The 25018-nt window shown below is 30.3% G+C and overlaps 2 protein-coding genes across 4 annotated transcripts; one reads left to right on the top strand and one right to left on the bottom strand.

The window, feature by feature from the left end:
* Positions 1-9: 9 nt before the first annotated feature.
* On the bottom strand, positions 10-8294 carry LOC107010066 (peptidyl-prolyl cis-trans isomerase FKBP43-like). Of its 2 annotated transcripts, none has more exons than XM_015209334.2 (11): positions 8143-8294; positions 7989-8062; positions 4538-4910; positions 3193-3454; positions 2438-2590; positions 2095-2328; positions 1253-1535; positions 1060-1147; positions 938-979; positions 798-846; positions 10-588 (listed from the first exon to the last, which is right to left on the bottom strand). In XM_015209334.2, exons 1-11 carry the CDS (start codon positions 8153-8155, stop codon positions 504-506), a joined length of 1656 nt encoding a protein of 551 aa, XP_015064820.1. In that variant the 5' UTR covers positions 8156-8294; the 3' UTR covers positions 10-503. The 2 variants fall into 2 exon arrangements, with proteins under 2 accessions (XP_015064820.1, XP_015064825.1); XM_015209339.2 differs by having other exon boundaries at positions 1253-1532.
* An 885-nt stretch (positions 8295-9179) lies between these two features.
* Positions 9180-15527, top strand: LOC107008886 (glutathione S-transferase zeta class-like). Of its 2 annotated transcripts, none has more exons than XM_027915770.1 (10): positions 9180-9474; positions 9616-9715; positions 9858-9914; positions 11942-11982; positions 12083-12154; positions 12436-12489; positions 12581-12656; positions 13711-13772; positions 13949-14008; positions 15035-15527. In XM_027915770.1, exons 1-10 carry the CDS (start codon positions 9286-9288, stop codon positions 15131-15133), a joined length of 810 nt encoding a protein of 269 aa, XP_027771571.1. In that variant the 5' UTR covers positions 9180-9285; the 3' UTR covers positions 15134-15527. The 2 variants fall into 2 exon arrangements, with proteins under 2 accessions (XP_027771571.1, XP_015063582.1); XM_015208096.2 differs by having other exon boundaries at positions 9184-9474; positions 11897-11982.
* The last annotated feature ends 9491 nt before the right edge of the window (positions 15528-25018 follow it).

Genomic DNA, 25018 nt, shown 5'->3' with positions numbered 1-25018 from the left:
TGGGAAATGTTTTCTTACTTGCCAACCACTTAAAATTACGGAAGAAAAAACATTTATTTTACATGAATAACATTTTTCTTAATGCTAAACATACTAAGCGCGAGTTTTATACTGGAAATTGAACACTGTAAAATGTATTATCCTTCAATGCATACGATCTCTAGGTATGCAAAAATCCTTTCACCGTATATTTTCTATTAGAGAATCATGAACACAGCCAGGTATGCAAAAATCCCCACCGGGAAAGGTTGGAGGCTGGCTTGTCCTATTATCCTTTTCTTTCAACGCTTACAAAGTACTACACAAAATTATGAAAACTTTTGCCTTTTTAGTATTAGCCACTCCATCCTGGTAATGAAGAAAGTGCCTCTAGTTTCCATCTCTGTGTCCAAATCCTGCCTCAGCGCCAATGTCAATAGACAGTTCAAGTCTCAAATTTTCAAGAGGAAAAGATAAGTTCTGCATAGGTGACTTTCCTTCCAGGAATGATAAGTTAAGCTGAATTATCCACGGACTCCAATCAATTCAATATCAAACACCAACCATGAGTTTGGTGGGATATTCTCCCCAGCTCCCTCACTCCCGTAGCTGCAAAAAACAGGAATAGCAAGAATTGATCAAAGTTGGAAAAGGAAGTTACATGTGCATTCAGTAGCAGAGTCAAGGATTCTGGAGGGAGGAACTCATACTGGGACAGTAATGAAGGGAAAAGTTAAAAGGAGAGGAAGGATTGAGGGGAAGCAGGGAGAGGGATCTCGTGTCTTCAAATAAATTCAGAACATGAATATGCAGCATACCCTATTGATGGTGGGACTGTGAGCCTTCTTTTATCACCCACACGCATGCCTGTTATGGAAGACACAATATTATATTAGCAGCTGCAGCTATTAAAGAAAAGAATTACGGACATATCAAATCTACTCATCGCCATCTTTACCAGCAAGACCGAGGTTCCATCCCTCTATGACGTCTTTATCACCTTCAAACAAGAAAAAGGAAAAATCAGAGTTCAAAAGTCCATTAAAACAAAATGAATTCTTCCAAGAGTCCTGTGAATACCTAGACGAAATTTATATGGAGATTTTCCCATATTTGTGTAAAATATCTGCCCATTCTCCTTTAGCTTGCCAGTGTAATGAACTTTGATCTGTGCAACAGTTCGAACATCAAAAAAAAATTGAGACTATTTTTCCTGAGGTGAAGTCGCCTCAATTCATAGTTCAAGATATCTATAAATTCTCAACTAAATTACCTTCTTTCCCGGAGCGGCCAATTTTCCACCAGGTTCACCCACAGCGAGCTCTTCAATGGTCAACCCATTAGACAAGGTCCTTATTACAGTAGACTTGACCTTCAGACTCTTGTCCTCAACATCCACGGGTTGTCTATTCATTTCATTCTCTTGCAGAACAGGAAGATCCTTGTTTACCAAACAGTCGTCCTGAGATTTCGTCTTCTTTTTCTTCTTCTTTTTAAGTTTCTTATCCGGCTGGTGCTTATCAGCTACAGAGTCAGATTTTCCATCTTTACTACTACTGCATGCATGGATGGTCAAAATGTTATAACCAAATAGTCGTCCCTAAAACAAATTTTATTACAATCTTGCCTAGAGAATGCAGGTATAAGGCAAGTGCATGATATCAGAGTATGTACATCAGAATTGACAATAATGACATATCTACTACTCCCTCCAATCACCTTACTCGTCCACTATTCCAAAAATCGATTCACTTTTACTAGTCACTTTCAACGTATCACGTAAACAGAATTATCTTTTTCCTATTTTACCCTCAAAATTATTACTTATTCCCCAAAATCATTTCCCAAGACCTAGGACTACACATCAATTAATATGAGTTGTGGTAAACTACTCATATAATCATTGTTTCTTAAGGGCGTACAAGTCCAAAAACGGACAAGTAAAGTGAACAGGAGTAGTAGTTCGCAGCAGATTTAGTTTTTCCCAACCTTTTTTCCCTCGACAAAAAAAGAGTTTTGATAAAGGTAGGGTCCCCTTTTTAGGCAGTAGGAAGCATCGAGATTTGGTGAAGTTCTCAAGAAAACGGCCCGGCTAATTAAACATTAGAAACTCACTTATTGATGGTCAGTTTTTGATCTTCTTCATCTATTGCAATTGGATCCTCACCCAGGTGACCAGCTTTTAGAGGATCTTGTTTCAGTTGATCCTCTTTAAGAATGACAGCACAGTCTGTATCATGGTTTTCAACAGATTTGGCTTCCACAGAATGCTTTCTTTTCTTCGATTTTGGAACATGATTAGAATCCTCTTCCGCAAGGGGCTCCAGAGTATCAGATTGGCCATCTTTCCTGCCAGAGCATATAGCTTGAAAAAATTAAAAGGGTGATGAGGTGCAAACTGAACATGAGTAAGAACAAAAACAGAACAACTTAATTCAAAAATAAAGCAACATCTTACATATCAATTGTCATTGCCAACCCGACATCCACCAAATTTGTTTTATCCTCTCTGTTGTCCTTCCTATCACTGCTGGTATTTGCTTCAAGAAGTTTACCACCATTGCCATCAGGCTGCTTCCTCTTCTTCTTTGAGTTAATGCTGTTTTCATGTCTGTGTTCAATAAGATGGAGCAAAATAAGCAGGAAGATTAGACCCTGTGCTAGAGATTAGCAATGTTCCCTTGAATGGACAAAATAAAGGAGAAGAACATTCCACATGAATGCATGCCCACAAAGCAGAGATGATAACATGCACTTGGAAGGAATAGTTTCTAGTCGTTTTTCCTTTTCAGGATTACTCAAGAGCTGGCCTGCCAGATGCTATTCAATCTTAATTGTTAGCTTACTTTTGTAAACAATCATGAACTGGCAACAGGTCTAAATGCCAACAATGGATATACGAAAAGAAAAGTTCAAAAAATTCTTCAAGGTAAAACTCAAAGCTAGAGAAAGTATGAAATGATTCAATGTAAAATTTCCTTTGGTAAGATCGGGTACCTAGGATGGATAATAGACCAATTATACATTGAAAACTTTCAGCAAGGCTCCGTGGAGTTCATGAAAAAATCCAGATCTGAGAAAAGGTAGTTTTCAAAGGAGAAGATCCTATCATACTAGATACCTTAGTTCCTTATAAAGCTTATAATGACCCACGTCCAAGACCAAAAAGTTACTGCAATAACAGAAATCAGTAGTTGCTTCTGTGTGACTTACTTAGCTTTTTTAGACTCCACTGCACCACCATTTTCTGTCCTATGAGGAATGGCATTCTTCTGATCATCTTCTGATGCTACTACAACCTTCACGTCTGTTTTCTTCTTAAGAGCAGATAAGAGACAACTATCTTCATCATCGCTTTCCTGCAATATATCCTCATTTTCTGACTCACTTACTTGGTACTTCTTCCTAAGCCTTTTATGGCCGCCTTTGTTGTTGATAAGTTTATTGTCTGACACATTCTCATCATCTTCCTGAACTGAAAATGCCAAAAAGTCTATCAGAAGAATAGAAGTGCAGGATGCACAAAGATAAGAGACACTAGCATCCACTGGGCGGCGTAACCGTCAATGAAGGAGACCAGAGTTTGAATCCAAAGAGGGACAAAGAAAGCTAGGGAATTTTTTTAATCTTCCTAATCTTGGTAGACAAAACTACCCGGTACCTATACTAGTAGGAGATGTGGGTATCGAGTGGACCATTATCAGAAAAATAATAGGAGCAATGGAATACACTATTGTGGTAGCCGAAACAGCAGATTCCCCTGCTACATTACGATACCTTGCTCCTAATATAGGAGCAGCACACCAGCTGGATCATTTGTATCAATATATATACTACCAGATCATGCTGATTTGGAGGGAGGCAGAGAGAGGGGATTAGCAGTCTGTCGACTGCCCCCAATCCCTGCAATTTGGATTTCTTAAGTTGTATTTTTTTCTCATATAAATGAAAGCCCCACAAGTTGTGAAAATCATCAAAATTTCTCATTTCTTATGAACTCTTACCAAATAAGCAACCAAAGTTCAAAAACAAGATATTGGAGTATCCTAAGGAACCGCATTGATAAATCGCATATCTCCATATTTCTTTTAAAAATAAAGTCTTATAATTACAAACTTCCAAATACACATAATTTTATATAGATCCACTAGTAAACAATAGAAGTAACCAATTATTTTTTAATATAATCATTTCACATGGTACGGACAATCAATTCGCCCAAAGCATGAGACATTTTTTGCAAAATTTAAAATGATGGATTTTTTTTACAAAATATTAACTTATGGGTCAAATTTTAACATTTATAAAAATTTGAAATCATGATTTGGAATGTCAAAGCATGCTTTTTGGAGAATTTGGGACATGAAATCATGATATGGAATTGCATGTACAAACGTAAGCTTAGTTTGTCTAAAGAAAGGAGATATCCCACTGGACTAACACAACCCACACTCATGGAGATAAGCAGCAGAAAAGGATAGGTGCAGAACTCATAATCAAATTTAAGAGACAATTGATAGCTTCAACCTTACATGATCACATGGAGTTAAAAAGATACCTCCACTGCTTGAAGCGGGTGAAGGTGGGGATATTTCTGGTTCAGCATCATTGATAAAGCTATCATCATACTTGTCATCATCACTGTCATGGCAGGATTCCCCTGTTTCCGTGTCTGCAATATCCTCTCCATATGACTCTGTATCACTGTTAACATTTGCTCGCCGACTATTTCCCACATAGTAACCAGTCAAATAAACAGTTCTAGGACCAAGAACAGAAAAAACCACATCTTCTGCCTCCTCAAACTCTAAATCCAAATGGCACGACTCTGTCTTGTTAGGTAACAAAGCACAGAGGAAAACAGGACTCTTGTTCCCCACATTACACTGTACCAAACTTTTAGTTTCAGCATTCCCAATTCCCAATGTTGCCTAAAAGGACACAACATGCAAAGCAAGAAGCTAAAGTGGTTAATCTCCCGGTTATCCTTAAGAAGAAATGAATATGCATCACAAATAGAATTCAACTCAAATGAAAGCTTAATCTAGATTTTGAGCTTCTTTTAAACTTTTTCCCTTTCTTTACATCTTTTTGCTTTGTTGCCTGTAATTGAATTACTCGCACGGTTGCTCCATTTCATTCTATATGACAGTACTTGACTAACCAGAAAGCTAAAATTAGCATTAAATTGACTTCTGTGGAATAAAGGATTAGCAAACTGTTGAAAAATTAGTTTGGTAGGGAAAACATTTCATCATGTTTAGCTTGTACAGCAATTGAATGATGCCAAACAATTTATCGTTACTTTTTTGGTTACCAATGTGAAAGATTACCATCAACAAACAACCACAAATCACAACCTAAAGAGCACCTAATTCCACAGCCATCTTCTACGAAGGATGGTGAAAAGTAGGTCTTAAGTAAACAAAAAAACAGCAACTAGTTACATTTCCAATCTATGTAAAGCCTCTAGATCTGATTGCTTTCTTGGAATCACAGTGTACGTCTATTTCTCTTTGTATGTGCAATCACTTCATCCGGCTATACATGATTTCCTTGGAATATCTTCCATTTCCTAACTCTCCATGCATGGTGTATCATAGCTCCTCATACAGCTTCTAGTATCCCCTTTTGAACTGCTTCCACTACTTGTTCTTCAGGTTGATCAAACCTCTTATCAATTATCTATCATAGAGTGTAGCACCAGTCCGCTACATTGATCCAGCTACACTCCACAAACAAATGTGTTGGGTACTCAGGAACTTGATGGGCACACAGGCAACACTCACTCTCCTCCACTGGTATATTCAGCTTCAATAACCTGTCTTCTGTAAGCAGTCTATTTTGAGATGCTAACCACATAATGACTCTATATATAAGCTCAGTAGTAGCAAGTCTAGGTTGTTCTCCAGTCAGATCTAAATAGTTACAAGTAACGGAATACTCACCTCTAGGAGTCAGACAATATGTCCCCTGCACATACCATCTTTTCATCCTTTCTTTCAAAGAGTTCATCTCCCTCCAATACCAATTACTATCTGGAGGAGTCTTGTAATCCCATATGCTTTCAGAGTTTCAGTAGATCTCATATATACACCATGGATCCACTTGACCCATAGTGAGTTTTCTTTTGAATAAGCTGTCGCAACAATTTATCAACCGAAGCAATATTCCAAGTTCTACATCCCTTGATATTTAGCCCCCCTAACTTCTTTGGAAAACAATCTATTTCCCATGAAACCAAGGAGATCTTCCTTCTGTTTTTAGAGCTTCCCCACAAGTACTCCCTACACCTTCTATTCACTAGTAAATACTACTACCCAAAAACTATGAATGGAAAAGAAAGCAACATTTCTAGCCTAAAGTTTGCCTGCAGAGGATAACTGTTTGGAGTATGTCAGTTTGATTTAGTTGGTAATTTTGTCAATTACTTGTTGGCATTGCATTTTACTCTATTTCTTGGATGAGGGGGAAATCCAAGATATCTTATGGGGAATGCTTCAATAGAAAATTGTGTCTAAGCAATGATTCGGATTTTAAGTTCATAAGTTACTCTAGCCATAAAAGATTCTTGATTTGTCTATATTAGCTACCCAACCCAGTAACATCACTGAAATCTGTTGGTGCTTCCATGATCCTATCTACTAAGTAAACTGTCTCTTTATGAAATAGCATAAGATCATCGCCAAATATAAGATGAGTCAACTGTACGACCTTACACATTGGTCGGAACTTAAACTTAAGCAACAAGCTCATTATTTTTAAAATCCTGGTAAGGTAATTCATCACCAAGAAAAACAACAGTGGTGTCTGGTGAGGCAGGATCACCTTGCCTAAGTCCTCTTCTCCCTTTAAAAAAACATGGCTTTCTCCATTTACCTAAACAGAAAATTTTGTTGGTGTCACACAAGTCATCACCAGCTTAATGAATTTCCCAGGAAATCAAAAGCCTTTTATTTCTTCCCCTAAATATTTCCAACTCACCATGTCATATGCCTTCTTTAAGTCAAGTTTTAGTAGGTACCTAGGTGAAGACTTCCTCTTGTAGTGCCCAAGTAGATCATGACAAATCAAAAAATTTTGGATCATTGATCTCCCATGCATAAACATTGCTTGGTTCTCAGCCACCAAATGATTTACAACAGTTCTTAATCTTGTACAAATCATTTTGGAGATGCATTTATACAAGACATTACTGTAAGAGATTGGTCTATATTGGTTCTGTTCTGTGGCTATGTTCTGTAACTTTAGAGATAAGTGCAATGATAGTTGAGTTCAAATGTTTTAACAGTTACCTTTTCTGAAAATAGTCCATGACTGCCTCAGTGATGTCCTTTCCAACAATAGCCCATATTGCTTTGGAAAAGCAACTACCATAACCACCAGGCCCAGGGCTCTTAATACTAGTAACTTTAATAATAGCAGACGTTACCTCCTGTCTAGTAAATGGCTTAACGAAATCAACCAGCTGATCAATAGTTAGAAGAGTACCATTCTGAATAAAGCTAGGAGACCTTAACTCTTGTTGGAGTTGCTTTTCCTAGCAAACCAGTATAATAATCTACAGACACCTGTGCAACTAATTCAGGGTCATTCTTCCAGTTACCTTGGTCATCCCTAACTTGTATTGTAGAAAGACGGGAGTTTTCTATGTTTGATCACAAAATGAAAATAATTGGTATTGTCATGTCCTAATTTTAACCAAGTTACTTTACTCTTTCATAGTAAGTATACTTCAGCCAGATAAGAAACTTCATGTAGGTTTGATATTTCAAACTCTCCTCCTGTTGTATCTCCATATTCCCAGGATCAGCTTGCATTAAGTGCATTCCTATCATCATCAGACTTAGTACCAAACAATTTGAAGTCCCAAAAAGAAAATATCTTCATATGAATCTTGAGATTATAGTAGTTTAAACTTTAAACCCTATACAACATGGATTTCTAATTCACCTAATTTATCTAAAAATATTGGGAATTGAAGAAGATCTCATTCATCTATAAATCACCTGAGAAATTCGTAGTCTTCCTCTCTCATTATTGGACAAATGAGTAACTGGCTTACCAGCTTTCACTTCAATACCTATAAAACCAAAAAAATAAGTAAGCGATCTAGTGATGATCGATCAAAAAAGCTTTAGAAAACAGTTGATAAAATTTTACCCCAAAACGCCATTGTTTTAGCTTCGCGGTTGGTGAACCCTAGGCGAAGCGAAGCGGTGATCTTTGTTTCCCCTCAAACCCTAAGCTATTTATACGTGTGAGTTTGCGCGGGAGCTTGCTTCTTAGCGCGCTTAACCTTTTATTGGAGTAGAAGTGAAGTTAAGTGCATGTGCTCCGTGTTAATTAATAATGAATAAAATAAATTATTCTGTGTGTACTATAATATTAAAATACAATTTATAAAAAAAAAATGGATCTTCTAAAAATATATAATGTATTTAAAGAGAAATATATCACTCACAATTATCATTGCTTACAAAAATATATTTTAACAAAATGATAATTCATCATCATAATAGTAATAATTAGGGAGCAAACTTATGTTGGTATTTTTATACGAAAACATGCTCTAATAATAAGGTAAAAACATATCATTTTATATGAACATAATAATATAATATAATTACTTATAATAAATTAACAACAACAAAAAGAATTATGATAAAACATAAATATCATTCTAAACATAAATATAATTTAATTTGCAAAAATAAGATGAGAATTACAATTAGACTACAATTTTAAAGTGCAAGAAAATCATTACTTATATTTAATATATTTATTAAGTATAATATTATTTTAATCCTTAATATATATTATCAGTCGATAAAAATTAGTGCTATACGTAAAAAAAATACTCTATCCGTCCCATTTTATATGTAACATTTCAGATTTCAAGAGTTAAACAAGATTATTTTTTATCATAAGTTTTTTATAGATCTTTTAAATATTTTGAATTATCAATTATAGGGACTCATAATATTCTTTTACGTGATTTATAAATATATAAATTTATTTTTTTAAAAAGATTAAAAATTTTATACACAAATTTTTAATTAAATTTAAACCATTTGATTTTTAAAATATAAAAAATAACATATAAATTAAGATCGAGGGAATATTGTTTTTGGTCCTAACCCTAAAATAAACCATTCTCTTTTTTAAAAAAAAAAAAAATCTCTTCTCTTTTGATCAAAATAATTTAATACAATTTATCTTTAGATATATATATCTTTCTCCTATACGAATTCAGATGTACAACAGAGAGCAGAAACTGTAATTTTTCCGAAAAAGTGAGTAGAAATGAAGATAAATCCGCCAATGTTGTTGCAAATAAGCAGATCCTATATTAAACTAGTCAAAGCTGACAATTTTCAACTGTGGTTTGGTAGACATTTTTCTAACACTGTAACTCCAACTACCAACTCCATTGTTGATGTTTCATTAGCTGTTCCCATTTCGGGTTCTTCCATGGAATCCGATAACTCAAGGGTAAGTTTTCTTTCTGTCTCTCTGTTTTCACGCACACCAACCAAAAAACACAAAGCTGAAAGGAGCTAATTTTGAGCTGAACGAGAAATTGAAAGCTTACATTTTTATGTAATAAATTCCAAGTTCGATGCATTTTGACAGAAGAAGGCAACTGATTCAACATGGGTTTCGAAGATTGTATTGTATTCTTTCTGGCAAAGTTCATGTTCTTGGAGAGTTCGCTTCGCCTTAAATCTCAAAGGTCTATTCTTGGTCAATCCCAAGATTGAATTTTTGTTTAATATCCTTTCTTTTTTTTTGTGGGGGTGAGTGTTGGGGTTGGGGACTTCAACTGAATAATTATTTGATTGTTAACTTTGTGTTTTGGTTTCTGGGATTCACAGGTCTTTCTTATGAATATAGAGCAGTCAACCTTGGCAAAGGAGAACAGTTCACTTCAGGTATTTTGTTTGATTTTTTTGATAGTCATTCACCTGTATGGAATTCAGAATTACCAAAGGCTTTTCTTGAGGGCAATATTGTGTTGATAAAAGAAGATTTCCCATAGAAATTACTATAAGTAGTGGATAACTCCAGCCAAGAAGCTATTCTTTGTGGTGTGGACGAGATGTCTCTGCAGATTTTTAAATAGAAATAACGGTGTGTCCGACAGTCTGAAGATTGGCTAATCTAGCTCCTATCTGCTTAATTAGACATAGAGATACTAGTTGCTGCCATATTTGTTAGAATGTGAACATTACTATATGCTATTGATGGTTCAACTTCATGGTTCTTCAGAGTCTATGTAAGCCCTTTAAGTGAAGCTTTTGCTTATAGCTCCTGAGCCATGATTACTTTTAAACAAAACTCGTATAGTGAATAGTCCTTGATTATTGTAGTGATGAACAGAAATAGCAGTCATTCAGTTAAGAGTATGAATAAGCCCTTTGGCTGTTTTTGAAACGTATAACACTAGTAGCTTATACCTCATGATTACTATAGTGATGGGAACTGGGTAGAACTAGAAACTATTTCCGCGACAAGTAAGAGAAGTTCGTTCGACTGTTTTGGATAACTCATAACATTAGCTTATGCACGGTTCAGAACCAATAAGCTGAATTTTTTTTTTTAAACTTCTTGTTAATTGCTCTATGCCGAATTCCCCAGTATAACACACATATTGTTCAGTTGTGAATTGCCCCTTTGCTTCTTTAGCCTGCTTATAATAGAGAGCTCCCCGTGGCAGGGTACCAAATATCTGAACTTTGAACACTGACCGGGTTTAAGAGAAATAGATCTTAACTTCATGCAAGTGTTCAGCTTTAGGTTAAATAATTCAGGCCCATCCCTAAAATTATTCATTTCCCTTGGCATTTTCCTTGTGATGTTTCCAGCTTCACCTGACAGTAATCTCATTAGCCAGTGATATAGTAAAAAAGCCTATGCATATCTGTAACTTAGGCTTGAGGTGACTGCTTTATGTTTATTATGCCAATAGGCAATGAGAGATGTCTCATATTCAGTGGGACTGATCAGGGAAAAAAAAGACTCATCGTCAGTGGGTTCTACAACCCCAGGAACATTCATGATTTACAATATTTTTCTGAAGTGTTTTATTAATTGGTACCAATAAGATCTCATCTTACCCATATTTATCCATAGGACATCGTTCACGCAGCATGTCTTCCAAATCATCTTAAAATAGCAGCTGTTTCAGGTTCTGATTTCTAGTTTTTGTAGCTCAAACTATCCTCCTCTCTAAGACAGCATAAAATTGTCCAATCGACATTTTCTGTGATATGATTAAGATCACCCTTCTCGACGGAAATATATGCCCATTTAATCGTTCACTTCCTTTGGTAAGGATGCTGAGCCAGTAGCCTTTTAAGTACACTTAGCTCTCTGGTTATTGGTGCCTAAATCTTCCTGTAATATAAGACCTTTTTTAAGTCAAGAAAGGATTAAAGGTGTATAAATAATTGGAAGTCTTACTATGGGATATCCATAATAGTGTGTAGGTAGCGTCAGTTTATTTAAGCATTTGTATACATGCAAGCTCTTGCCCTGTTGAAAGCGTCAAAGCAGACAAATTTATCCAGGAAAAAAAAAAGAAGATGAAGCATAGATAGGTCTACTTGATGATATAAGGATATTCTCTCTTGATTGAGTTGGGGAAAGTCAGTTTCAACTTCAGATTGTAGAACTTTGTGATACCGGCAGCCGGCCTCTGCAATACAGTTATGAGAACTGTGATGAAGTTCTGGATCCATTTATTTTTTACCTAACACGAGCATAAACACGATCTTCCATAGCAATCAGTGTTCAGTGATTAGCTAGTATAGTTTCTGAGTTTGAGCAATGCTTCCAGAATGAATATTGGTGGTATATGCATAATTTCTTGTAGCACCGTTAATTCTGACTAATGTCATATACATATTTGCAGAGTTTGATAAATTAAATCCTCTTCATTATGTTCCTGTTTTGGTAGATGGTGATGTGGTAATTTCAGACTCCTATGCAATTTTACTGGTAGGATCTCTTAAGCTTATATGATCTTCTTTGATTCCTAATCCTGACACCATCATGAATGATTCAGTTGTGTGTGTTAATCTCTTTGCTGTTTGGCTAGTATTTGGAAGAGAAGTATCATCAGAGACCCCTGTTGCCAATTAAACCTCAATTAAGAGCTCTCAATCTTCAGGTTAGATCCAAGTGCCTATGGATCCTTTCACTTAGGAAGTCCTTGAAGGGCATTATGAATTAATCTGAAAAAGAAGTCCTTGAAGGGCATTTTGAATTGTGTTGCATGTGTATGCTCATTATCTTGAGTCCATAAGGGCAAGATATCTCGAAGAATGGTGATATATATTATCTCCAAATTTAAGGATGATGAACATTGACTTTTTTCATAAAATATGTTCTAAGGAGCAAGTTTGGTTGCAACTAGGATAAAAGTTGTGCACCCCTTGTCTTTCTCTGCAGGCAGCAAGTATTGTCAGCTCCAATATGCAGCCACTTCATATGTTATCAGTGCTGGTATTTCTCTTGCTCCAGCAGTCCCGTTTTATGCTGTCTTGTTAAGGATCTTGTTTTGTCAGGGCCATAATAATTGCCATTCAATTTTCAGAGGTACATGGAAGAAAGGGTTGGTCCTGAAGAGAAACAATTATGGGCAAAATTTCACATACAAAAAGGTTTTGGAGGTAAATTTCTTTAGAATTTTCCTGTCGATTCCTAAGTTTGTTCTTTGCTCTTTTCTTAACCATCTCCTAACAATTTTCTGCTACTTCACTGTAGCTTTAGGGAATTATATCATTCCTCCCTCCAGTCCTCAGAGACATTTTTGTATTTGAGTTTTTATCAATGATTTAATAGAATAATCTCTTCCTTGCCTAGGTTTTAAAAATTGAAACTACCTTTGATTTTTAAGAAAAGAAGGTAAAAATGGGAAATTATGTAAAGCCAAGCAGGCTATGCTTGCTTGTGTATCCACTGCAGGAAATGTACTCCTGTCAGATAAGTTTTAGGCATGTTCTATTTACCATACTCATTTAGTCCACGTGAGAAAAGAAAAGTCACCAATAAAGCTTTCAAGTTAATTTGATGCTTGAGCTTTGAGTTGTTTTGGTACATAAATGCTCATGTTGTACTCGTCAAAAAAAAGAAATTTCATCATCATGGAGTCTCTTTTTCTAATTTATTTGACATAGTTTCACTGGATTGGTTATCAAGGAGTTAGTTTTGCTTAGATATTTTCTATGTAGCGGACTACTTTTTGGTTTGTAAATATAACTTGTATAATAGGGAAATCATCAAATGAGTGGGATTTCGATCTTCTATATTATCAATTGAGTTCTTGAAACTTGATTCCATACAACTATGCTAATGGTTTTTACATGTTCAAACTTTTTGAAAATCCAATTGAACATTTATTGGATTAATTGTCATAAAGGGTATCTCGTATATCTGGATAGAGATCATATTCGCCTTAATTGGTAGTCAATTTGATTTTCATGAGTCAAAAGAGTAAAATTAGTTCTGTATGGGTTTTTTAGCCTGGCAGTGTTCAGGATCCTCGTTTTGTTTGCTTAGGCGTCTGGTACAAATTAGACAAGATGACACTATCCTCTTGTTTCTATAGATTCTAAGATTCAACTAGGACTCCTTCTGTTGCCTGATGTAGTGAATTTTGTTCAGTATTGTTCTTGAACCTCTTGTTTAATTGGTTCTGAAGAAATTTCTTTTGTTTTAGAGCAGCTCTTGAAAAATTGCTGACAGGTTCTGCTGGAAAGTATGCTACAGGAGATGAAGTATATATGGTATTTTGTCTAGCGCTTGTATGCTTTCTTGATAGCATTGTTTATTGTGCACCTGAATTCCGTGAGCTTCGAAAGTAGTGGAGATAATATCATGTCAACAGTTAAATGATTACTAATAATCTTGACAATGTTATTCCTAAATGATCCCAGCTGATATAACACGGTGAACATTGTAGGCTGACGTGTTTTTGGCACCTCAAATTGCAGTAGCTACTAAAAGGTTTGACATTGACATGGTAAGTTTATGTGGCTACTAAATGTATTTGGGTCTTTTTTTTGGCTGCAACATGATAACTAGTTTAAAATCTTCTGAGATCCCTCAAGTCTCTCTGCGTTGGATTAAACAAACTTCATTGTCCTTAACTACAAAACGAGCCAACTTGAATCGAGCTCTGAACTAACACTTGAATAGATAAGCTCAAGTACGAGCTCAAGCTTGGCACATCTTATTTGACTAAGTAACCAAGCATGAGCTTGTTAGTGAACTTAGTTGATATGAGTTTGGCTCTGAATCTCACCTTCCCCACCAAAAATAAGCTATAGTACTAGGGATGGCTAATTGGCAATAAGGTAATGGAATGCCATTTTCATGGCATACACATAAGATTTACGTGATCATTTTCATCGAATCTTTACCTTAATTGAGACAAGATTTCATTATCATTTCATGTTAGGAAAAATTACACGATATAGCGAAATAAGGCCCTTTATTTATTCAAAATTGCACTAGGTTTAAAAAATTATCAGTGTGACGATAGTTTGGAGTTCTATAGCAGGCAGTCAGGCACACATGGATATAGTTAGGTAGAGACATTATACATTGTGTGAATATAGTGTCTTCCTCAACTCTAAAATTAAAATACTGCTACATTTCGTAATTAAGTAAAATCTAGCTATATTTGTTTCATAATAATTGCATAAAAACTACTATATACATAGGTTGTAAATTTGTGGATTGAGATAGAACGCACACCACACTCGCGCCATCGACATCCCTATCATAGTTTACAGTCATATATGAAAAATAAATACGTAGCCTTTGTTTCTATATTTTTGTGTGGCTTAACATTTTACATCACTTGTGAAAACTGAAACATGTGTCCTGTTTTCTCTCCTCTGGAATATATATACTGTCACATTCATTTAATATTTGTGAACCTAACGTGCATCTTCTACTGTCTTTTACCCCACCCTCTTTGTTGCCTCACTAGCAGATAAAAAAAATCTCACATTTTGATGTTGACATTATTGTGCATGTTCAGTCTGAGTTTCCAACCTTGAGGAAGATATATGATTCTTGTGAAGCATTACCAGAATTCCAAGCTTCCTTGCCAGAAAGACAGCCTGATGCTTCCCCCTGAGCTTATATTTTTCTCGGTTTTCCATCCGGTGTCCAGAGCCCACATTAGAGCTCCGACTTTATCCGAGTCGCACTCTGCAGGGTCCATTGGCGCTCCCAACAAGATTTTCTTCATACAGTTTAAGGGTGAAGTGTTAAATGCACAATTGCAAGAAACTATAAAGTATCTTTTTCTTTTTAATAGAAAATCTTATGAAAGAAAAAATATTGTTGACGAATATTGTAATGTGGAACTTTTCTATTATGTGACTGAGAAGCATTTGAGTCGACTGTCTTTTAGAAACAGTCTCTCTATCTCTACGAGGTAGAGGTAAGGTCTGTACATATTTTACTGTCTCCGTATCTCGCTTGTAATATTCACTGGGTATATTAATATTATCGTTGTTTTGCTATGACTGAGAAGTTAGGTTATTCACATTTTTTGTCATGCGTAAGGAAATTCAAGCATGGAATAAAATGTGTCAAAAGCTCAGAGTGATCCTAAGGTGTAAATATCTTAATCTTTAATTTGGTAGGTCCACATTTTCTATGCAAATATATTGATTTTTATACTGTTTAGTAATAAAAAAACTCACAATGTTTACTACTCTCCGTCCAATAATTATTTTTGAATGTCTAATAATATTTGTTCATTTTATAAGATCAATATATTTATTTTGTTCAGTTGGTAATATAGTAAAATTACCTTTTACTTATAGTTTTTTAAAATTACCTTTTACTTACGTGGCATTATCTTGTGGACGTTTGACTTTTTTCTCAAACTAGTGTCACGTAGGCCGAAAAAGGTAGAAATTTACTTATAAAATAAGTTCAGAGGTAATGGACCTTATTATAATATAAGTGTGTCTCTGAAATTTCGGACATAAGTTGAAGAGGTACCTGTGCATTTTCTTAATTTTCTTTTATAAACTAAGTTAAACCACATCGTGTTTTTTTAATTAAAAAAAGATAGTACTTTTTGATCATCCAAAAAATTAACCAAACAAGTTATAAAATCTGTTAGCTAATTTACAATCCGAATTTTTATTTTCCAGATCTCATAAATATAAAAACTCCTCTAAATAAAACGTTTAAAGCACATGGCGTAAATCGTAAATGGGGGGCTGAGAAAATGGAGTGCAAAGGAGGTGCTTTCGATTGGGACCTTCCTTTTTTGTCCAAACGGGCCCTTAAGTTTTCTCATGACGTCGCTATATTATTATTATTATTATTGTTATTATTATTATGTCAGTGTCTGGGTTACCATCCACATAAATTGTTTTTAGAAAAAAGATGTCCGAACATGTTTTAGTAGAAATATTTTATCATGTGTTTAAATAAAATTTCGTTAAAATATTTAAAAAGTTATCGATTTATTGAAACATATATAGATAACAGTAGCCAAACTTTAACGTATTCCTAGAGTAAGTAAAATAGTTCAATTCATATCCTTCGTTACTATTTGATTTATTTAGTAACTTACTCTTATTTACTTTATTTATAAGGTTTCTTTGTTATAGAATTTGAAATGAAAATTGAAAAAGGATTTAAAAAAATAATTGTGCTTAACATATTAAAAATTACGCACAAATATCATTTTTTCAATTCGCTTATAGAATTTATTATCCCCTTTTTCATCTACTTAATCAAAAACATCTTTAATATCATAATAATGATTCAAAAATATCGTCGTTTCCTTTATAATTTGATATTATCATGTGAATGAAGAGGCTATGAACTTTAGTGATAATTTCCATATTTCAACTGAAATGTTACATTACATAAATTGGTGATTAGTTTGATCTTCCAAAAGGTTTGAGAAATATTATTTTTCAATTATTTTGTTATGATCATTGATGAAGAAAATTGGAAAATTTTATTATTTTTAAGAAATATTTTATATAAAAAAAAAGATAAAAAATATTTTCATCATAAAAGTACATTAGACGTTGAAAATAGAATGTGATTATCTCAAAAGAAACTTTGGCATAACCATATGCAATCATTGTAAATTAAATTAATTCCCACATCAGTTTGTACTTAGATCCAATTTGGGAAAACGTATTTGACTGTTGAATAGCATTAATTAATACAATATAAATTTCATTTGTCCCTAATTACTTCATTTTTAAATTGCTACATTTATTTTAAAAAAATTGATATTGTGAATTTTTATTATTTTACCCTTATTAATTAAGAAGTAGATAAATTAAAAAATTAAGATTTTAAAAAAGTTTATATTTTTCAAAATAATTAAGAATATAAAAATAACTAAAAATATTGACAAATAATTAAAGACGGAGAGAGTATGATCTTCATATAATATTAATATTTCTTGATTGTTGTTACAGGTTATTAATTAGTAGTCTCTATTATTAGCCGTTATTTATATTTTATTACTACATAAGCAAGAGGAGACGCATAACAGTATATTCACCATGACCAACATATTTTCATGAATTTAAGGTACTCAAATTTAGTCTGATATCTAATATGAATTGAGAAACACTAGATGGGAAGAAAAAAAATACATTTTATATGTCATGTTCTTAAATATACACATCAAGTCATAATTAAATATACACATTAAGTCTAGCATGTCATCCCCAACATAAATATACACATTAATCTTGATTGAGATAAGTATGAGATTTTGTAGTTTATTAAGATAAATACATATATTTAAAGTAGGTGATATATTTTAAGAATTAACTTCTTTTTTTTTGGGTAAGAATTAACTTATTTGTGTAATGGATGATAGAGAACACATATGTGAACTAAAAGAATTTAATTAGAATATTTTGTTAAATTAAATGCTTAATAGAAAAACTTAATTCAAGTGTCTAAAAAGAATTTTAAAAAATTAAAGAGTTACTTGTTACGATCGTATATATTTATAGTCGAAATTTGAATCGAAAATATTAATATGAACACTGTATAATGAATTTAGATGTTTAATTGCAATTTGCAGTTAATAATTTAAGTGTCGAAATAATTTATTTTGTCGATGTATTTAAATACTCAAATACACTGAAAATGACACCAATAAACATGATCACAAAAAATCATTATATTAAAATATTAATTTATTCATAGGTGAATATTATGAGTACGTAATAAAAATATATTCTCGTTACTCATATCTTATAGATTAGTTAACATCCCAACAGGTAGATCCTAAAAGATATGTTTCATTAGTTAATAACATCTATATCTAATTTACTCTATATCATAGTATAAAATACTAACATTTAGATTAATAAATAAAGTCTGTGTTTTAATCAAGTTTTATATATAATCATTGTTTCGTTTATGAAGGGCAATGTTAAGCCGAAAAATAATCTTTAACATTTAATTTAATACATGGAAGGAGGATAAACTATTTTTAGTGTGGTATGATAATTTAATCTAGTAGATAAAATAGGAACAAATTTAATTCAATTTTTTGGTCATTTCTAATACACATGGGATATTTACTACTACTATTTTTTAAAGTTGAATTAATCTCTGATTAGCCGAATAAAACAAAGGAAAAATTACATGAATTAATATATTTTTAAAAATAATTATTGATTTTAGCGATACTTTTTATTTATTATCATTTATAACAATATTGTGATAAATCTGTAATATGTATTAAAAGTGAATTATGTATGCAGTATATTTGAATTATAATTGTTTTTGAAATATATTATGTTTGTTTGGTAAAACATTGTTACATTATATTATAAGTGTATTAAAATGTGTGATAATTGTATTATCCATCACTAAAACTTGTATTATATTTGAATAATAAATTTATCTTTGTAATATAAATTAAATTTGTATTATAAATAAATTAAAAGTGATCAAGTGAAAAAAATGTTATTGCTATAAATGGTAAATATTTTTTTATTATAGTATATTTATGCAAGTTTCCAGAAAAAATTACATGAATTAATACATTTTAAAAAATAATTACTGATTATAGCAATACTTTTTGTTTATTACCATTTATAGCAATATTGTGATAAATCTGTAATATGTATTAAAAGTGAATTATGTATGCAATATATTTGAATTATAATTGTTTTTGAAATATATTTTGTTTGTTTGGTAAAAAATTGTCATATTGTATTATAAGTGTATTAAAATGTGTTATAATGTATTATCCATCATTAAAACTTGTATTATATATGAATAATGAATTGTTCTTTGTAATATGTATTAAACTTGTATTATAAATGAATTAAAAGTGGTCAAGTGAAAAAGAAAATGTTATTGCTATAAATGGTAAATGTTTTTTTATCATAGTATATTTATGTAAGTTTCCCAAAACTTACGTAAATATACTATAATAAAAAAATATTTACCATTTATAGCAACAATATATATTTTTTACTTGATTATTTTTAATTTATTTATAATACAAGTTTAATACATATTACAAAGAACAATTTATTATTCACATATAATACATATTTTAATGATGAATAATACATTTATCACACATTTTAATACACTTATAATACAATGTGACAATTTTTTACCAAACAAACATCATATATTTCAAAAAATAATTATAATTCATATATATTGCATACATAATTCACTTTTAGTGTATATTATAGATTTAACAAATCATTGCTATAAATGGTAATAAACAAAAAGTATCGCTAAAATCAGTAATTATTTTTTAAAATTTATTAATTTATGTAATTTTTCCGATTTTACGTGGTTAAATATTAGCCCAAAATATTTTTTTAAAACCTTGTCTCCTTTATTCTGTAAAAATAATTCTGCTACGTACTAGTTAATCACTTTTAGGGGTCTAATTGAAATATATTCATGAATAATTAGGAATGACAATTAAGACAAAATCGGTGGGACAAACTCTTAGACCGGTTGATCAAAAATATATTCGGTGAAAACTTAGAAAAATATTTGATAAATGGTGTTTGATCGTATAACTTATCATTATATGACAAATATATTTGTCAAAGGGAAAATCTTTTTGGTCAGAATGATTTTTTAAATATTTTTTCATCTTTTAAAATACTTTGGTTTGTCAAATATCTCAAGATTTCTAGTCATTTACCACTTTGGTTTGTCAAATATCTCAAGATTTCTAGTTATTTAAAAAAATTAGTATTCAGGCAAGTTCTAACACTCAGTAATTTTTAAAAATTTAAAAATTATTCTAAAACTTTTATATTTTGTCTATCAAATTACTCGATTAATAACTACGTGATAATTATTCTTCTCTGCTATCTACAAAATGTGGCAAAAAAAAAACAATTTCTTTTTAATTGATTTATATTCATCCTAAATCATTGATCAAATTTAAGTATATGATTAGAGTATTTTTTTGCTCGTATTGTTATTTTATTATTATTGATTATTATTAATTATGTTATAAAATTATTTTTTGGAAACATATTCATTAAATGATAATACAAACTTCAAGGCATGTTCAATAATTTTTAAAACTTATGAGGATATAAATTATATTTTTTAAAATCATCAAATATTTCTCATAAAACTTATAATCAAATATATGGTAAAACTTTACCAAAAAATAATTTATCCAAAATGTTTAAAAATTTGAGGCAAAAACACTAGCTTAATGAAACAAAGCAAAGGTAATAACCATGGGAATGGACAAAACTTGAATTTGAAATTTTTTAAGATGGGTGAGTCCATTTGCAATTTATTACTTCTAAATTCTAAAATAGTGTATTTGTTCATATTAGTACTCTTTTCGTCTTTTATTTAGGTAGTTAATTTTTTATTTGACTTAAGATATAATGATTGACTTAGAAATTTTTTTATTTTATCTTTTAATTAATAAAATTTTAAAATTAATTTATTTAAATATTAACTCTCTAAATAAAATAAAAGTGTAACTTATAAAAGAATATTATCTTTTAAACTGACGAATAAAACACGAGGAAAAAAATGATATTTAATTTATCTCTATGTAAAATACGAGTATTAGACTATATTTTATTCCATTTCATTTCAAAAACTCTATTTTATGTTTTGTTTTGTTTTGTTTTCTTTATCTTATACTATCAAATAGGATGCATGAATACGATTAAAAATAATTGATTTCTTTTGTCGTATGTTATCAATCTAAATAGTAACTTAAATTTTTTTGTTTAATTGATACCAATTTATCTTATAATAAAATGAGATAAAAAATAATAATAAACGAGATAAAGACAAAAATAACAAAAGAAAAAACAAAAACAATAAATGAAAAAAGAAAAAATAAACCACTGCTCGAGTGTGCAAATCGAGGAGATATCTGGGTAATCCCAAATATTTTATAGCCTATGGGTATTCTATTAATTAATTAACGAGTATTTGAACAAATAATTAATACTAAACGATGAGAAAATTTTAATTGAAATTTAAGTTAGAAATTTAAAAAAATTATTTAATTTTAAAATGAACTGATTTTTTTTTAATTTTCTAACTAAAAGGTATTAAAATTAAAAAATAAAATAGTATAGATAACATATAATTTTGGCCAAATCTGACAAAAATTTTTAGCCAAAAAAGATTTTTATCTTAATAAATTTAGGTAATTAGTTTGTTTAGAGGGACAGTTTATGTAAATTTTCCCTTGATATTTAGCCTCGTGGTTCCTCTTGCTCTAATCAGACAAATCAAAGATTAATTATCTAGTCTTTAATGGACATTTATGTATTATTTTATGCTGAGTACTCTTTTTGTCAAGTATATTTGTTTATTATTTGTTTTGTCTTTCATTATTTGTTCCATTTTTTTTAATTGTTTCTAATTATTTATTTTTTTAATAAATTAAGAAAAGATAAAAAGAAAATTATCTAATACTCTCAATTAATTATAACTTCTTGAAAACTTTAATTTTTTTAAGTCATCCACTTCATAATTAATAAGAATAAAATGATAAACTCATACTTTTTATGTATTACTTTTTTAATTTGCACTTGCATTAAGAAAATTAAGTAATTTTACTATTTTACCCTTATTTATTTTTCTTAGAAGAAAATTAAGTAATTTTACTATTTTACCCTTATTTATTTTTTTTAAAGTCAACTTTATAATAAATGACAAATATGCTAGATTTCAAAAATTAAAAAGCATTTAGCTAACTATTTAAATTTTTGAATGTATTTTTGGAGCCATTTTTTTCCTCAATTGTTTTTAAAATTTTTCCATCTCAATTTTCCTATATATATATATTTTTTTTTGTATAAAAAGTTTTTCATTGGTTTGTTTATATTTCCTTTTCAAAATCTTTTTTTTTTTAATAGTGAATGGGAAAAGAAGTTTATGTATAAAGTACTCCAATAAATATTCATTACTTATAGATTTCTTAGGTTGGTCAAAGTATGTATTTTCAAGATTTATTAACTATTCTATTAAGGATATAATGGAAAAAATAAAATAATTTACGTATTAATTTTATAAAATGACAACTATTTATAGAAACAGATGTCATATAAGAAGAAACGGAGAAAGTATTTATACTACTTAATAAGGGGCAAATAGACACAAAAAATAAATTATTTTTAATTTTCTAAACTGAAAAATATTGCTGAACAACTACTTTTAGTATAGTAAATAAATATTACTGAATAGAAGAAGTATTAATTATGCATGAATAAGTTACTTATGTATTAATTATTTTATTTTTTTCGTATAAAATAATGTAGACACGTATTAGCTATGCATATATTTAAATCATAATTCAAACATAATATTAATTCATATATAAATGACATAATTTCTATCTACATACTAAACGTAAAATAAATTGTGCCAAAATTAATACATGAATAATACGAATCTTATTCAACTATTAAATGACTCAATAAATTAGGGCAATTTAGTAATTTTAAGGTTTGCAAATGGACCCAAATTTTGTGGATGGCGTGAATTAAACACGTGATTTATGCTTTAAAAACAAAAAATAATGTATCGTCATGACGTAATTTTAAAAAATAAATATTCTTTTTACGACTGTAAATAAATTAATTTGAATAAAATTACGTGTAACTTTCTCAACCAAAATAGAAGCAAAAATCAAGAAGGGAATCTTTTCGAATCTTGTGTAACTCTGACACTAACTTTGACAAAAAAACTCTGCGCCTCATGTAATTCACCTTAATTGTAAAATTTCTATTTATTTTATAAATTTATGATATATTTTTGGTCAATGATTTTTGTTCTCTATTAATTTACACATTTTTTTATAAAATATAAATAAAAAAATATTTTACTATATTATTTTTTATAGATAATATCTTGAAAAGTATAATAAAGAATAAATTATAAATTAAGTGTAAGATTTTTAAAAAAAATTATAAAATGGATAAAATCGTTGGATAATTTAAAATAGTATAATTGACAAACAAAGGGAATACTTATTCGTCAATTTGTGAGATATCTGTCCCTAATTAATTCTTCACTTTTTCTTTTATAGTTGTCCTAAATTACTTATACATTTTGATAAATAAAAAAATATAATTTTTCCTACCTGTTATACCCTCAAATAAATAATTAATTACTTTAAAAATATAGAACTTTATATCAACTTTTAATTAATAGAGATAAAATGATAAATTCAGCTTATAATTTATTATCGTTTTAATAAACGTGTCAATTTAACGATTGACAAGTAATTAGAGACGAATGTTTGCAATAAAAAAGTCATAAACAAACAAATTATATTCGGTGAAATAATTGAATCATGTACGGACAACATTTATTGACGTCAGTTATTCATAAAAAGATAAGTATATGTTAGGGGTTGATATTTCACTTTCATTCAAGTAATAATTATTTTTTTTGTATTAGTTACTCAATTTTTTAAAAGCTAATATTAAATCAATTAATTAGAATTTTGTGGTAATTAAATGTGTTCTTTTAATAAATATGTTAAATTTAAATATGACAAATAAAAATAAATAAAAATATTGTTACATTGTGAGTTATTTGGTTTACAATAAGTTAGCCCCAAAATGATAAAATGGAAACTATTGCTTGTAGTATTATATTTGTTTTTGTTAATGATTTAAAACTCGAGGAAGTAGTCTGATTAATGAAATAAGGATAATAATTTTGGATGTATATTTTATTAAATAATATATTTTATATCTAATAATAATTTTAAAATTATCTTAGTTAATTTAAGATAGTAAAAGTTTATTTTATACAGTAAAAAAATGAAATAAAATAACCTAAATATTTATTTTTATTTTATCACACCAATAAAATATTGTATATACGATTATGCTATCCCATCTCTCCCACCACACTACGCTATATGAGCGGCTATTGCGTGACCACAAAAGTTATAAAACTTATGAGGAGATAAAGTGTACTAGGCATTTTGTTTTTCGATAGTTAAATGATGGACATTTTGATGAATATTTAAAATATATATTATTTATCATATCAATATAAAAATGATTATAATTTATAATGTTTTCTTTTAAATAGTTTTCAATCATTTGAATTTTAAATTAAAAAATATTAAATTAACCTAATTGAGTTTTAAAAATTAATCAGTTTAACTTTTATAAAATAAAAATTGAAAAATGAATGGAGAACTATACGTATATATTTATTAATTTTTACAGCACGGTGTGGCAACAAAAGGATTCCCTACTCTTTATACATTTTGTTATGGTATGGTTATACGAAAAGGATATGGTGTGATGAATGAAATTGCTCTTTCGTTAATAAGATATTTTAGTTTTGAATCTTGGATATGTAATTGTTTTCGGCAAAGATTACTTTTTTTGAAGAAATCTTTTGCAATGTGAATTTATATTAGTTAAACTTTAATATAAAAATTAAATACGATGATAAATAAACGAAATATTACGATAAAAAGTCTTTCTCTCTTTCGTGTTTCTTGATAATGGACTAT

The sequence above is a fragment of the Solanum pennellii genome, chromosome 1 (genome assembly GCF_001406875.1).
Source record: "Solanum pennellii chromosome 1, SPENNV200".
Taxonomy (NCBI): domain Eukaryota; kingdom Viridiplantae; phylum Streptophyta; class Magnoliopsida; order Solanales; family Solanaceae; genus Solanum; species Solanum pennellii.
The sequence above is the reverse complement of the archived record's forward strand: the minus strand, read 5'-3'. Positions and strand labels throughout refer to the sequence as shown.

Coding starts and splice junctions, on each gene's coding strand:
- LOC107010066 (XM_015209334.2), bottom strand. Junction 2,329..2,437: donor TTGGCAATGACAATTGATAT/GTAAGATGTTGC, acceptor ATGCTCTGGCAG/GAAAGATGGCCAATCTGATA. Junction 980..1,059: donor TCCATATAAATTTCGTCTAG/GTATTCACAGGA, acceptor TCTTGTTTGAAG/GTGATAAAGACGTCATAGAG.
- LOC107008886 (XM_015208096.2), top strand. CDS start 9,286: ATGAAGATAAATCCGCCAATGTTGTTGCAAATAAGCAGATCCTATATT. Junction 9,915..11,896: donor AGGAGAACAGTTCACTTCAG/GTATTTTGTTTG, acceptor ACATATTTGCAG/AGTTTGATAAATTAAATCCT. Junction 12,490..12,580: donor TTCATATGTTATCAGTGCTG/GTATTTCTCTTG, acceptor TTCAATTTTCAG/AGGTACATGGAAGAAAGGGT.